The sequence below is a fragment of the Pipistrellus hanaki genome, assembly GCF_964339955.1.
Source record: "Pipistrellus hanaki genome assembly, chromosome: 6".
Classification (NCBI taxonomy): Eukaryota; Metazoa; Chordata; class Mammalia; order Chiroptera; family Vespertilionidae; genus Pipistrellus; species Pipistrellus hanaki.
In genome coordinates, this window is record NC_140508.1 from 44,415,345 (window position 1) to 44,430,928 (window position 15,584).

At 36.4% G+C, this 15,584-nt stretch overlaps 1 protein-coding gene across 2 annotated transcripts in view; it reads right to left on the reverse strand.

Annotated features, from left to right (window-relative positions):
• Positions 1-15,584, reverse strand: part of PIGN (phosphatidylinositol glycan anchor biosynthesis class N) — an 80,626-nt gene that overhangs the window by 36,720 nt on the left and 28,322 nt on the right. For both annotated transcript variants that reach the window (XM_084888301.1, XM_084888300.1), the window contains exons 13-19: positions 9,820-9,898; positions 8,465-8,647; positions 7,369-7,508; positions 3,805-3,904; positions 3,610-3,702; positions 1,968-2,059; positions 618-726 (exon numbers count right to left, since the gene is read on the reverse strand). In XM_084888301.1, coding sequence (XP_084744427.1) covers positions 618-726; positions 1,968-2,059; positions 3,610-3,702; positions 3,805-3,904; positions 7,369-7,508; positions 8,465-8,647; positions 9,820-9,898 — 796 coding nt within the window. The remainder of the gene's footprint in view (positions 1-617; positions 727-1,967; positions 2,060-3,609; positions 3,703-3,804; positions 3,905-7,368; positions 7,509-8,464; positions 8,648-9,819; positions 9,899-15,584) is intronic.

Genomic DNA, 15,584 nt, shown 5'->3' on the forward strand with positions numbered 1-15,584 from the left:
AGGAAGGGAGAGAGATACAGAGAAACATCAATGAGAGAGAGTCATAGATCAGCTGCCTCTTGCACACCCCCTACTGGGGATATGCCTGCAACCAAGGTACATGCCCTTAACCGGAATCGAACCCAGGACCCTTCAGTCCCCAAGCAGACACTCTATCCATTGAGCCAAACCGGTTTTGGCTCATAGTTCTTTATACCACACCAGTGCCACCAACCAAAGTGAAGTTTATTTTCTCCTAGGACATCCTCTGAGGCCTTAAATTGGCTATTGTTCATATAAGCATACTCAGAGGCTGCCTTCGCTTCAATGAGGACAACACAGAATCTCAGTCTAGAGGAGACCCTTTCAGGTCAACATTTTGGTCAGTAGAGATGCCTCTTATGCCTCCTTAACCCGCTCTTGGGCATCTCTGACCTGCCTTCTGTTGGCCTCTTTGCTATTTCACAACTTTTAGAAAATATATTTCCATGTGATATCTTAAACAGAAAACTCTCTTCTTAGCTAGTAGGTATTAGATAACTTATGATGACATCTTAAGAGCAATGTAATTAAACACAACTGTAGATACATTTTGGTATATCATTAGTAATAAGACAGTGTGACAATCTATAACTAACCTGGAATAGGTGTAACAATAGCTGGTCATTTAAAAAACTATCTTTTGTCTTTATGAGAGATGTTACAACAAACAGGGACAGCAGAAGGACCAGCAGGCCTGCACCCATTCTGTTTGAAAACACAATTCACAATTTTAAAATTTCTTAAGATGCTGACTGAACACAGAGCATATAAAAACATTAGACATTCTACAATAATGGAAAATGCCTGAGTCTTTTGGTTTAATCAAAATAAAGTAGCAAAATAGATACACATACTTAAAAATATTGTTTAGTTAACTTTCCCTCAATTAAAAAAGACAAACTCTCATCTATTAAAGATTAGGTTAAAATGCTAAAAATATTATTTATACAGAGTTCTAAAGAAAGTAGCAAAGATAATTACATAATTAGAAAAGAGAGGAAATGTTAATGAAATAATGATTATTTAGTTTGTCAAGCAAATGCATAAATATACACACACACCCAATAGATTACTTGATAATAATTTAAAAGTAAAGTTAAAAGCAAAGGTAACCAATTATTTTATGGATTTATTTAGGATATATTGAAAAGAAATAAATATAATAGTAGCATGGAGAATTCAAGAAAGCTATATAGAATTTTCTAACAGTCAAAGTGATTAAAATGAGAAAGTTGTCAAAGTATAGTTTCTTTCCATGGAGATCTTTACATTCAGATTAGAATAGGAATTTAATTTTTTTTTAAGACAAAGTGTGGACATGTTCACAGGCAAAGACAGAGATGAGTGACATCAATGGCTTTTAAACATTTTTTAAAAAAATATATTTTATTGATTTTTTACAGAGAGGAAGGGAGAGAGATAGAGAGCTAGAAACGTCGATGAAAGAGAAACATCAACCAGCTGCCTCTTGCACACCCCCTACTGGGGATGTGCCCGCAACCAATGTACATGCCCTTGACGGGAATCGAACCTGGGACCTTTCAGTCCGCAGACCGAAGCTCTACCACTGAGCCAAACCGGCTTCAGCTAAACCTTTTTGTTTTGACAACAGAAGACTTTTTCATTGAAAGCTTTTCCAGTATACAAAGATACAGAAAGCTTCTGGAATCTTGAGGGAGTGGAGTGGGAATCGGGGGGAGTAGTATTTTAAGTTATCACTGTTTGGTACACTGTCATTCTTGTGAAGGCCTAGAGGCAGGCCAGGGAGCTTTAATGGCTCCTAGAGTCTAGGCAAAAAATTATGACAAATGGTTTGATATTAATATTTTAACTTCTAGTTTGTTTGTGTAATTTTAAACTCATGATCAAGATTACATTCATATTTCATAGTGTTAAGAAAAATAGTTGTATTGGAAAGAAAGTAAGTTAAAAAAAATTGTTCATACACTAGAAAGATATCTGGCTTTCGTCCTACCACAGGCATCAGTGGGAACACCGCCAGGAGCAAACAGAAGAAAATCCAACTCATTGAGATGTTCTAAAACAAATTAAAAAAAAAAGTTATTTTTAGGAAAATATGGTAGAGAAAACAGTCTTCAATGTTTCACAAACCATATGGCTATGAATCAAAGAGAAAATTCAAAACCTTATATCTGTTTTCTTTACAAAGTAATGGAGTTACTGTCTGTGAAGGATCAGTTATATAATTGGTAGTATATAGGTATAATATGAGTATTATCTCATAATTCTCACAATAAGCTGGGAGATAGGTTATATTATTCACAGAGTTTCAGATGAGGAAACTGACCTCAGAAATGTTGAAGAATAAGTAGTATTAGCTTATGATTAGTAAATGAAACAAACAGGATCTTAAGCTGGGCCTGAAATTTCAAGGCAAGTGCTTCTTTCAATTTACATTATAGTGAATATGGATTGTATCTGTAAGCAATTTGGCCAACAATCATAATCAAATGATTGAGCCCAGGAAAGAAATAAGAAAAAAAAAACACCTTTGTAATTAGATTATGACAAAAATGATCAAGATTCCCATTGAGGAATTTTACTAGTTCTCAGAGGGTAAAAAGAAGATATTTCTTCTTGCTGCCTCCATCAAAAAGTAGCAAAATGGCTCTCACAGGTTTGGCTAAGTGGATAGAGCAGACGAAAGGTCCCAGGTTCCATTCCAGTCAAGGGCACATGCCTGGGTTGTGAACTTGATCTCCAGTAGGGGGGGTGCAGGAGGCAGCCAACCAATGATTCCCTCTTATCATTGATGTTTCTATCTCTCTCTCCCTCTCCCTTCCTCTCTGAAATCATAAAAATATATATTTTAAAAAGTATCATTTTAGCCTTTGGTTTGGCTCCATGGATAGAGCGTCAGCCTGTGGACCAAAGGGTACTGGGTTCCATTCTGGTCAAGAGTATGTACTTAGATTGCAGGTTCCTCCCTGGCCTGGGCCATGTTTCTATCAGGTTGATATTTATGTCTTTTCCTCTCTCTTCCACTCTCTCTCTAAAAAAATAAAATAAAATAAAATAAAAAATCAATGGAAAAATAGGGTGAGGATTACCAAAAAAGTATCAAAATGGAAATGAGCGTATTTCTTGTAGAAACACATTATAATTCTCTATCTAGTTGAAAAAACAATAATTATATTTTAAAATAATCCATCATGAACATATGCTTCTCCAGAAAAGAATGAAGGTGGCACAGGGCTGGGAGGGAGGTGACAGCTATGATCCAAGTTCAGAGAACGACCCTCTAGCCACTGCACTGGGCAGTTCTTCGGCTGCTCCATCATTCAGATACTTGTGGCTAAAGCAATCTAGCAAGCACTTCATATTGTAGAAGGACACAGCTTCTCTGCTCCTTGTGTCTTCAGTCACCATTTGACAGGCTTATTTTGATATGAAAATCTATGCAATCACTGAAACCTTAAAGCAACCTCCATCCTCTAGTCAAAAGGACCAGACTCTTCATGTAGGAATATGTCTCACTCTTTTCTTTAAAAATGAACAGTTCCCCAAGTTAAACACATGTCGAACCAGTAACTATTAACTGTCCAGTATCAAAAAGAGTATGTATACCTTTGCTCGCATCCATAGCTGAGTGGTAAATGGCCAACCCGCAAATACAATAAGTCCAGCAGTAAGCATATAGCGGTAGAAAAAACTGAGAACCTAGTAACACATTCCAAAGAAGAAATAAAAAGTGAGGTCATTTTAAAGGAGTTACATAAATGTGAAAGAGGTAACTATGCTGTAATGTGGTAAATTACTTACTAATACTTCAATTCCCAGGGCAAAGGCTAACAGGGATCCAACAAAATGACGAGGAGGGAAGGCACACAGTGATGTGACAAGGTCTTGAATAACTTGGTATCTGTTTAGCAAGATTTTTAAAAAAAAGATTATGTTGAATTGAAAATGAGGCCATATTTAGTAAAAAAATCAAAACTTTGTGCAAAACTATGAATCAGGAAATATGTAATTCACAGATTATTTTAAAATGAAGAGAATCTCTAATAGGTTTATTTTAATGGCTTTACTGACCTAAATCTTTTTTTTGAAACCTAGAAGTATTTTAGTAAAAATTGTAATTTCTGGATTAATTTGATAATGATCATAAAAAATTGATTGTTTTTAAAAATATTAATGACAATAAGTGAGTCTTATTTGATCATAGTTTAACCATACCCATCCTATATAATAAAGATGTAATATGCAAATGGTTGTTATGCCATGAAGTGTAATGACCGACCACGTAACGACAGGATCATGGATCAGCAGGAGGGTGGGACAGCGAGCTACAAGAGGGTGGTGGAGAGCTACAAGAGGGGGCAGGGCAGCAAGCTATGAGGGGAGGTAGTTACAGGAGCACAGGCCAGCGGGCGGAGAGCTACTGGAGGACGTCAGCGAGCTACTGGGATTTGTGTGTAGGGCTTCTAGTTTATAATAATAAAAGTGAAAAATGCTAATTAGAGTGGGTAGCCGAACGAACTTCCGAACATTCTGGATGACCTTCCAGACAAAGCAAGGGCTGCTTGGACCAAGGCAAGCTGCCGTGGCTGTGAGGGCCGGTCCCCTTGCTCAAATTTCATGCTTCGGGCCTCTAGTCTATATAATAAAAACCTAAGTGACCATTGCAGTGGAATACCCAGAATGACTGGCTGCTATGATGTGCACTGACCACCAGGGGGCAGACACTCAATGCAGGAACTGCCCCCTGGTGGTCAGTATGCTCCCACAGGGGGAGCAATGCTTAGCCAGAAGCTGGGCTCAAGTGCAGCAGCGGTGGCAGGAGCCTCTCCCGCCTCTGTGGCAGTGGTAAGGAGCAGCGAGCAGGTGAGTGGTAAAGAGCGAAGGATCCCAGATTGAGAGAGGGATGCCTGCCTGCAGCCTTAGGACCAATCCCCCTGCAGGCAGACATCCCCTGAGGGGTCCTGGATTGTGAGAGGGCTGCAGTGCATGAATTTCATTCACTGGGTCTCTAGAGTTTATATAATTACAGATACAATATCAGAAATAAAATACAGTGAACCCAAGTGAATAAAAACTGGAAAATAATTTTTAATTCACTAAGGTTAATCTTATTTTGAAATCTCAACTGTCTTAATGAAATAAAGGTAGGTTTTTCTTATCTAGTTAGAGTAAATCTTATTGTACTTTTTACTGAGCTAAATAACCTTATCCAAACCCATTTTAAGATGTCACTAATTATATAGTAATTATAATTAAATATTAATTCATAGCCATTTAAAATGTATTACATACTTGAGTACTTTTTGATATTTAATTACTGGAAATTTTTTTTTTTTAGCATTTGTAGTGCATTATTAAGTAATTACAAAATGTCAGTATAACTTGATTTATGACCTTTTTGCTGATTTAAAACAAGAGCTACCTCATGTCATCAAAACTATTAAGATGCCAAGTAGGAAAAAAATAAGCTAACACCAGGCAAAAGATGAATGCTTCTTTTGTTCATAACAGTGAATAAGCACAGAGAGATAAGAGATGATTTTGTAAAATAATTTGGAAGATTTTTTCTAGTGTCAGTTACCCTTTAAAAAAGTTTAGAACAAAAAGTTTTACCCTTGCAAAATCCCTTGGGGTTTGGGAGTAGAGCAGAATTTTCTGGAAGGTTAAAACCTTTCATTCTAAAAATTTTAAAACAGAGTAAATGACATCAGAAAAAAAAAAATCTAAGTTACATATGTATTTCCAGCAACCCCATTTCCTTCAAATGAAGTAGTAACAGTATATTCTTTTGTCAGTGTCATTTTGCCTTATATTTTAAAACTAGTGGCCCTGCACACGGATCTGTGTGTAAGTAGCTCGCTGCCGATTGACCCAGCTGGCCACCTGCCCACCTCTGCTGGTAGCTCTCCACTGCTCATAGCTCACTGCACCGCCCTTTTGTAGCTCTCCACCACTTGTAGATTGGTTATGACATTATGGCATAATGGATAATTAGCATATTCCTCTCTTATTATATAGGATATTGACATTTTAAACTTAATTTTTATTGACTATTGACTTAAGATAGAGAGAAAAGGAGAGGGAGGGAGGGAGGGAGGGAGAGAGAGAGAGAGAGAAGAGAGAGAGAGAGAGAGAGAGAGAGAGAGAGAGAGAGAGAGAGAGAGAGAGAGAGAGAGAGAAACATCGATCAGTTGCCTCCTGTATGTGCCTCTGACTAGGGATAAAATGCTCAACCTGGGTATGTGCCCATTTGGAAAACGAACCCGAGACCTTTCAATGCACAGGACAACACTCCAACCAACCGAGCCACACTGGTCAGGGCTAATTTTTATATTTTTAATATTTTAATATATTTAATACTAAATGTTTTCAAAGGATGGAAGGGGTGGTCAATGCTGGAGTTAACAAAAATTAAAACAAAATATGCATTGTGTTAAGACAGACATGCTGGCTAACCCTGAAAATACTCTTATTCTGGGCTCTCACTCCCTGCTCGGCTTGTGGGGTCTGGTTTGCTCTGAGGATGCTTAGATGTTTGATAATAAGTTTAAATTCTAGGTTATTGTGCATATACTGTATAGATGTCAATAATATCTGAGTCTGTGAACATAAACCAGAATATCGTATTAGTGGTTTTATTTTAAAGGACTTGAAACTTGCCTGAACACTGATGTTTTCTACAATGTAAGAACCCATTTAAGTACAACTTGTGAGGAGGCATTTTAGAACCACAGCACATGTGAATAAATCCACTAATCTTGTATGCACACTTTAATAGATTTGATTTAATTACAAAGTTTCATTGATGCAGGTTGACTTTATAGCTAAGAAAGGAGGGGCAAAATTCATGTGAAAAAAGTAGATTTTTTAATGAAACATGAAGAGATACTAGAAACTGAGATATACAAGACAAATTAAAAATATGGGTTACTCTAGTACTTATAATACAGTCAACATAGTTCAGTCATTTTATTTTTACTCCATATTTTTTTCATAAAAGATACATAAAGAAGGCAACAAGGACAATACTTCCCTAAAGCAATAAAGATGAAGTAAACATAAATAAATAAATAAATAAATAAATAAATAAGGCCCTAGCCAGGTAGCTCAGTTGGCTGGAGAATTGTCCCAATACGCCAAGGTTCGATCCCTGGTCAGAGCACAAGAAAGAATCAACCAGTGAATGTATAAATAAATGGAACAACAATGTTTCTCTCTCTCTCCCTTTGGAGATTTTGGAGGGTTTGGAGATTTGAGAGTATTATAAATATGGTTGATGACTATGCTACAGAAATCGAATGCATTTTAAATACAGATTTATCTGACAGTAAAGTGAAAAAGAAGACAGCAAGATATGTTACTTACTCCTTTAGAACCGCATACCATATAGGCACTGGCAACAAGCAATACACGTAATAAGTCCAGGGACAGGCTTGAATCAGCAGGAAAAATGTCATTAAAATGCCAATAGCCACAAAACTACACAGCAGGAGATGGCTTGGTTTCTGAAAATCAAACAAAATATTCAAACACTTCCAAACTCATGCTAACTGATTGATAGGTTTTTAAGAGCTTTTATAAAGTGAAGAATAAGTATTTCTTTCAATAGTTTACAACTAGATGATTAATATAAGAAATGCATTTTTCTGTCATTGGAGAAGCACATTACAGAAGAAAAAGCTGTTTAGCATGGAATGGGTGAATAAGGCAATTCTCAATTTAAAAGTGACTTTGTTCCTAATGTTTGTTTGCAAATAAGTCACTTAGAACTTGGAACATATTTCTCCTTACTAATAATTTAATAAATGCTGACTGAGTTCTGTAACTAGCTCACAAAAGCCCATTTAATCCACAATAAACTGGGGGACCTAATCTTACTTGGAACAATGGCCCTATCCAAATTCCAACTTGACATGCTGTCCACACTTAACTCTCCATTGTCCATCCACAGTTTGTTCATTCAGACATTTCTCCCTTCCAATCACCAGGCAAACAAGGAGTTCTTCAATGTAAGTCACCAGGGATGGCCCATGGGTGTTATCACTTGCTCACTATATGACTATGAGTATGAGCAAAGTACAAAACTTTTCCAAGACTTAATTCCACCCCACCTATAAAATGGGAATAATTCCATATCTACTTATCAAGATTGGTAATGCTTAAATAAGATTATTTAAAGAACTTAAACAAAATGCCCAGTTTGTCAACTCGATCCCCAGTGTGGGCACATGTAGAAGGCAGCCAGTCAATGATTCTCTCTCACCATTTATGTTCTATCTCTCTCCCTCTACCTTCCTCTCTGAAATCAATAAAAAATATATTTAAAAAATAAATAAAAGAAGAGTTTAGTACAACTTGCACAATGTATGAACTCATTACAGTTGAGTTTATTCAGTTTCTTTGCTCAGTCTTTGTGATTTTACACCAACATCTAAATTATCATGATATTTTCTAAACATACCTTAACTTCTTTACTAACACTTCTGGTAAGACTGGAATGAGTCTTGATAATCAACAAAGAAACATAAGATGCCCATCCCACAAAACCAAGCAGAACACTGATGCCCAAAAAGAATCTGTCATAAGTGTGATAATAGGACAATCCTTCCAATGAGAGATGAATCAGCTCCATGCAAAGGATGACCTAGGGAGAAAGAAAAATGTAACTTGCCACATGGGATGAATAAAAAACCTGTTTTAAAGGAAGAAAACTTACTAAAATCAGAGTAACTATAGATAATAATAATAATAATAATAATAAAAGATTTTAATTGTTCATGGATCTTCTTGTAAAGTACAAGAAAAATCCTATATAATAAAAAGAGAATATGCTAATTGACCATCAGCCCTCACAAGATGGTGGCACCCAAAGCCACAAGATGGCAGCATACAGTCACCTCAAACCGCCCCCTTCCCCAGGGAACACCTGCCACTGGAGTCCCCCAGTCCCTTCCAGGCTGGGCTGAGACACCCCCCCCCCCCATCCCCATGCACAAATTTCATGCATCAGGCACTAGTTCTTGAATAAAATTAATTTTTAAATACTGATAAGAAAGTGCATCTTAAACTACAACATGTGTAGAGATTTAAAATGTCTCATTTTGTGGAAATTATTTTCAGTTAGCAGATTAAAGAAAGAAATAAAGGCTCTCTAATATAGGTCCCAAATAATGAACATGCCCACCTGTCATTTTTGACATTCTCATATTAGATTACCAAAATCAGTCATAAAACATCATTAAAATATGCGGAATATTTCAGAGAAAAATAGCTTATTTTCAAACCATCACAAAAATAAACATTACGCCGAAACCGGTTTGGCTCAGTGGATAGAGCATCAGCCTGCGGACTCAAGGGTCCCAGGTTCGATTCCGGTCAAGAGCATGTACCTTAGTTGTGGGCACATCCCCAGTAGGGGTTGTGCAAGAGGCAGCTGATTGATGATTCTCTCTCATCAATGTTTCTAACTCTCTCTCTCTCTCTTTCTCTCTGTAAAAAAAACAAAACAAAAACAAACAAACAAACAAAAAAAAACAATAAAATATATATTTTTAAAAATAAGCATTAGATATGCAAGTATTACATAGGCAATTTTAGAAAATGAATATAGAATTCTTTCCTACTTTAAAACTATATGACCATTTAACAAAGAGAAAGTTAATGAAAAGCAAGGGCAGGCAGAAGCCACAGCCATCTTGGTTGGGTTTATTTGCATATTCACTCCTGATTGGCTGGTGGGCATGGCTTGTGGGTATAGCAGAGGTATGGTCAATTTGCATATTACTATTTTATTAGATAGAAGACCTGCATACTTACTGCTTCATCATAATTTTCCTGTTTTATATAAGATCTCACTTTTCTTAAAATGTCAAGCTGTTTATAATCAGAAAGCAAACTGCAAGAGAAAAAAAAGGTTAGGTTTAAAATGTTTCTTCATTTCAATTATATTTTTTCTTTTCCTTTTCATTTTTTGCTTCAATGAAAATTAAAGGATGGTAAAAATTGAGAAAATAAAAAAAGGAAGAAATTAACCTTGAGCTAAATTGTATTATTATAGATTATCTGAACTCCTCCAAGAAATACTTATAGTTAAATTTGGTTTAAAAATATTTTTGGTTTTCAATTGCCAAACTACACTTATGACAGTCAGATAATATATCATTTTGAAAAAGTGTAATACTCCAGCTAACAAAGAAATTCTGACTAAATGAGAATAATTAATGGCACAGCAATGTGAATCCCATCACTCAGCCCCCCAGTGCTTATGGCAGAAACAACAGACAAGGCAGAGTCATCCTGGTGTTTTGTGCTTGAGTCAGAAAGCCCAAGAACTGTCTATCAAAGAGCCCCAGGCACAGCCTAACCAACAATCAAATTTAGTAAACACTTTGAACCTATTTGCCATTCTTTTCCTATACCATATATCTTTTTGATATTTTTCTACTAGTGGCCTGGTGCACAAATTCATGCACATTGAAAGGAAATTAATTAGAAGAAATATTCTAATATCACTATTTGCCCTTTATCTATAATCAAAGTGTCAATCACATTCATGATAGATTGAAACACATGTGTGCAATTGGTGCCAGCAAGAGCTTTATAAGTATTGCACATGTGAGACTCAACTTAGCCTTTTACAGCTATAGAATGGACTTGCTTAATTAGACCTGCTTTCTGATTTAGCTAAACTTTTTCCAGTCCAGTGAGGCACCCCAAACTTCTCTTTCAGGTAATCGTCAGCAACACAGCAGGAAATATCAACACAAAACAGATTATTGTAGATTATACAGGGAGAACAAACGGTAAAATACATCACATATTTAACTGCAACAGTGTTTGATTATATTCTGTGCAGTGAGAAAACCTGAAGTCATTTTTAAGTTCCACCATTTTTTACTTCTTTTCAGTAAGGTCAAGTTTCTAAGCTTTCTAAATCTCCGTTTTCTGGAAAATAGGATTCCACCGAGTCTCCCATCTACCTATTCCAGGACTTCTGTGAGGATCAAATGAGATGAGGCATAGGAAAATGGTTAAAGTGTAAAATATTTGTCCATGGCTATAAAGCAAGTCAGGTTCCTGGGCTGAAGAGGCTAGTCGCTAGGGAAAGGAAGCCAGGAGTTGATGTGTGATGTCATTTACCCAGCAACCATAGCCACGGTCTCCAGGCTGAGCTGGCTGGGGGCTGCATTTTGCACCATAGGGTCTCGGCAGTGTCAGCTGCAACTTGGTGGCTGTTGCTCTGGGGTGGTGGCAGAAACTGTGTCCCACTTGGGGAAGCTGAGTCTTGCTTTGTGGCACCAGGTCCGCTATGCCATTTCTCTGTAAATGGCCAGTGCACATCATGGCAGCTCCTGCATTGAGCATCTGCCCCCAGTGGTCAGTGAACATCATAATGACTGGTCAGATGGTCAAACACTTAGCATATTAGCCTTTTATGTATATAGATTTCAATAGTTGCTAAATTAAATATTGGCACTTCCATATGGTATGCCATAATATGATCACATATCTTACTTCTATTTGGTTCTGACAGTCTCTGAAGAGATAAGATTTAGAATTGTAGGAATTAAATCTTTGAAGAAATGCTATTGACTTGGGTGGGGGTCACAGACTTCTTTCAGAATCTGAAACTCTGCCTAGAAAATGCACATAATCTGAAATCTTACATATAACATCTGAAAATTCATAAACACCAGAAGCTCATTTACAAACTCTCTAGAAATCTCTAGAAATGTATACCTACACCCAGGCTCCCAGAACTTTCCACTCTGGGGAACCTCCCTGCTGTTTCAGACTGCAGGACAATTCACCACCCCTGGACTTTGGAGGAAAAAGATACCAGGGAGCAGAAACACATGAAAGAAAAGTTACTTCAAAATATTGCCAAGACCTAGTTCTCTGTTATTCAGACACAACACATTTTGGGATATTTTCCCAAAAGTCTTAGAAATGGAATTACTGGGTCAGAGGGCACATGCACTCTTTGAAGGCCCCACCTAAGTAGAATTTTCCAAATCTGATAAAACCCTTCTAAATACTCTCCCTCCCGTTGCTCTGATCCACTCGGCCTCCTGTCATACTGAGTGTATCTTCTAACTTACATGAAATTGATGTGGGCAACTCACTGCCTACTTCATCAGTTCTAAACTCTCTGGACTTTTTTTTTGTGTTTTTTTTTTATTAATATATTTTATTGATTTTTTTTTTTTTACAGAGAGGAACGGAGAGGGATAGACAGCCAGAAATATCAATGAGAGAGAAACATCAATCAGCTGCCTCCTGCACACGTCCTACTAGGGATGTGCCCGCAACCAAGGTACATGCCCTTGACCGGAATCGAACCTGGGACCCTTCAGTCCGCAGGCCAACACTCTATCCACTGAGCCAAACCGATTTCGGCCCATCTTCTATTCTTAATTTCCCAAATGTACACCATCAGGAATAAAGTGGTTAAACTTTTCATTTGTCACCAATCTTGTATTAACATCTGAGTTCTTGTTCATAAAGATCCTCTTTTTTCTGCTTTCCAAAATCCAATCTTTAGCATCCTTTATGATCCACTCCAAACCTTACCTCACACCATTAGCACTTTACTGTGGTCTAATGAGCAATTTATTTCTCTTCAATTAAATTTTAACATCCGTGTGAGCCATTAATTATTTACATTAATATCCACAATAATACTTAGCAAAGTGCTAAGCACATAAAATGAATCAATAAATATTAATTGATTAAAATACAATCAAAAGATTGCAGGCCTAAAAAAGGAAGAGAAATAAGAGAGTAATATACCCTGCCCTTCTTAAAACACCTAATGATTTGCTAAATTAAAGAATAAAAAGAAAGTTGGTCTAGAACTAAATTACTTCAGAGTCCTAAAAAAGAATGATGGGAAAAAATAAAACATTTTAAAAGAGAAATATTGCCGAAACCGGTTTGGCTCAGTGGATAGAGCGTCGGCCTGTGGACTCAACTGTGCCGGGTTCGATTCCAGTCAAGGGCATGTGCCTTGGTTGCGGCCACATCCCCAGTTGGGGGTGTGAGAGAGGCAGCTGATCGATGTTTCTGACTTTCTATCCCTCTCCCTTCCTCTCTATAAAAAATCAATAAAATATATATTTAAAAAAAATAAAAAATAAAAGAGAAATATTTATGTTACATTAATGAATTCCATTACATTGTATTAAATATGAATTTCTTAGGTAAAGCAACCAGGGTCGAGTTAATTTATATTTCTCCTAAATGCACTATTTATAAACCTTGGGACATGTCAAAGGTTAGGGATATGTCTGGAATTCATCAAAATGTTCTCTACCAACCTCACTGTGCATTATGACAAAGATTCTTATGAAAATCTTATCCCCCAATATAATTTTCTTTTAGTTTTCCATAAGTTGAGAAGGGGTACAAAATAAATCTTGGTATTGTATATTTTAAGCATAAAGAAGTTTTGTGAAAAATATAAAGTCCAGAACATAAGGTACAATATATTAACATTTATGTAAAAAAGGCAAAACAAGTAACAGCAGCAGCATAAGGGGAGTTGTCAGAGGAATATCATCTATAAATTAAAATGAATAAAGGAATCTGCATGTGTCAACATGGATAAATCTTGGAAATCATATAGAATGGAAAAAAAATTGTATTATATATGAAGTACCAATTAAAAATCGGTAGATTTTTATGCTGAAACCGGTTTGGCTCAGTGGTAGAGCGTTGGTCTGCAGACTGAAAGGTCCCAGGTTCAATTCCGGTCAGGGGCATATATATTGGTTATGGGCACATCCCCGGTGAGGAGTGTGCAGGAGGTGGCTGGTCAGTGTTTCTCTCTCATCGACGTTTCTGGCTCTCTATCTCTCTCCCTTCCTCTCTGTAAAAAATCAATAAAATATATTTAAAAATCGGTAGATTTTTTAAAATAGGGATTCAATTATATTACATCATTTATTATCTTAAGAAAAAAGAGAATCCAAAGAAACTCAGTCAAATGTTACCATTTGTTAAACATGGATTGTGGGTACAAAGATTTTTGCTCTATTCTCCAATTTCTTAAACATGTTTGAAGTACTTCAAAATTAAAATTTAAAATGTTAGCACCCTGGCAGGATTGCTAAGTGGTTAGAGTGTCAGGCCATGCACTAAAGGGTTTCGGGTTTGATCCCAGTCAAGGGCACATATGTCAGTTGCGAGTTCACTCCCTGCCCCTGGTCAGGGTGTGTGCATGAGGCAATCAGTTGATGTGTCTCTCTCACATCTCTCTCTCTCTCTCTCTCTCTCTCTCTCTCTCTCTCTCTCTCTCTCTCTCTCTCTCTCTCTCTCTCTCTCTCTTCCTTCCTCCCTCTCTCCCTTCCACTTTCTCTGAAAAGCAATGGAAAAAATAATCTTAGGTGAGGATTAACAAAAATAAAAATAGGGTTATTCAAAAATCTTATTGATTGATTAGGATATTTAGGATGAAGTATTGTTTGGAGGACAAAATTCCTTAAATGTTGTTTTTTAAACTATTATATCTTTTAAGATTTTTTTATTGCAAAAATAATTGTTGCATGTAAACATAATATTTTAAAGACACCTAGTAAGAACCAGAATATTTTTTATAATATCTTATATTAAAGAAAAAAATATTTCAAGAAGATAAAAACAGAGAAAGCAGGATAAAAAATTATTTCTGGAATACTTTGCATTCTTTAGAATGACTAATAATATAGAATCATGTCATTTTTCATGTCATTACTGAGTACCGGTAAATGGATGTTTTTCTATATTTGTATGTATATGACGTGTAAAAGTTACTTTATAAAGTTTTAGGGCACTTTTAAGATAGAAAACTATATTTCTTTTTTTCTTAAATATATTTTATTGATTTTTTACAGAGAGGAAGAGAGAGATAGAGAGAGAGAAACATCGATGAGAGAGAATCATTGATCAGCTGCCTCTTGCATATCCCCTACTGGGGATGTACTCGCAACCAAGTTAGATGCCCTTGACCGGAATCGAACCTGGGACCTTTCAGTCCGCAGGCTGACGCTCTATCCACTGAGTCAAACCGGTTTCGGCAGAAAATTATATTTCTAACAAATAATTAGTACATTGGATGGATGAAATGGTAGAAAGTTTGACATTAAAACCAGTATTTAAATTTGGCCTATGGGAGGAACTTTAAATCATGATAGCCTAAAAGAAACAAATACATTAAAAAGAATCAAAGTATGCAAAAACCGGTTTGGCTCAGTGGATAGAGCTTTGGCCTGCAGACTGAAGGGTCCCAGGTTCGATTCCTGTCAAGGGCATGTATATTGGTTGCGGGCACATTCCCGGTAGGGCGTGTGCAGGAGGCCGATGTTTCTCATCAATGTCTATCCCTTCCTCTCTGTAAAAAATCAATAAAGTATATTTAAAAAATAAAAAATAAATAAAAAGAATCAAAGTATTTTTTGCCATTTTAGTAAAATATACACTTAAATACTGTGTTAACATTTAAGTTCTCTGAATTTACATAGTGAGTTTTAAATAAATGATAAAATGTTTTTGCTTTAATTGGCAAGGTACAATAATCTCCTTCCCATTTTCATTTTTTTCTA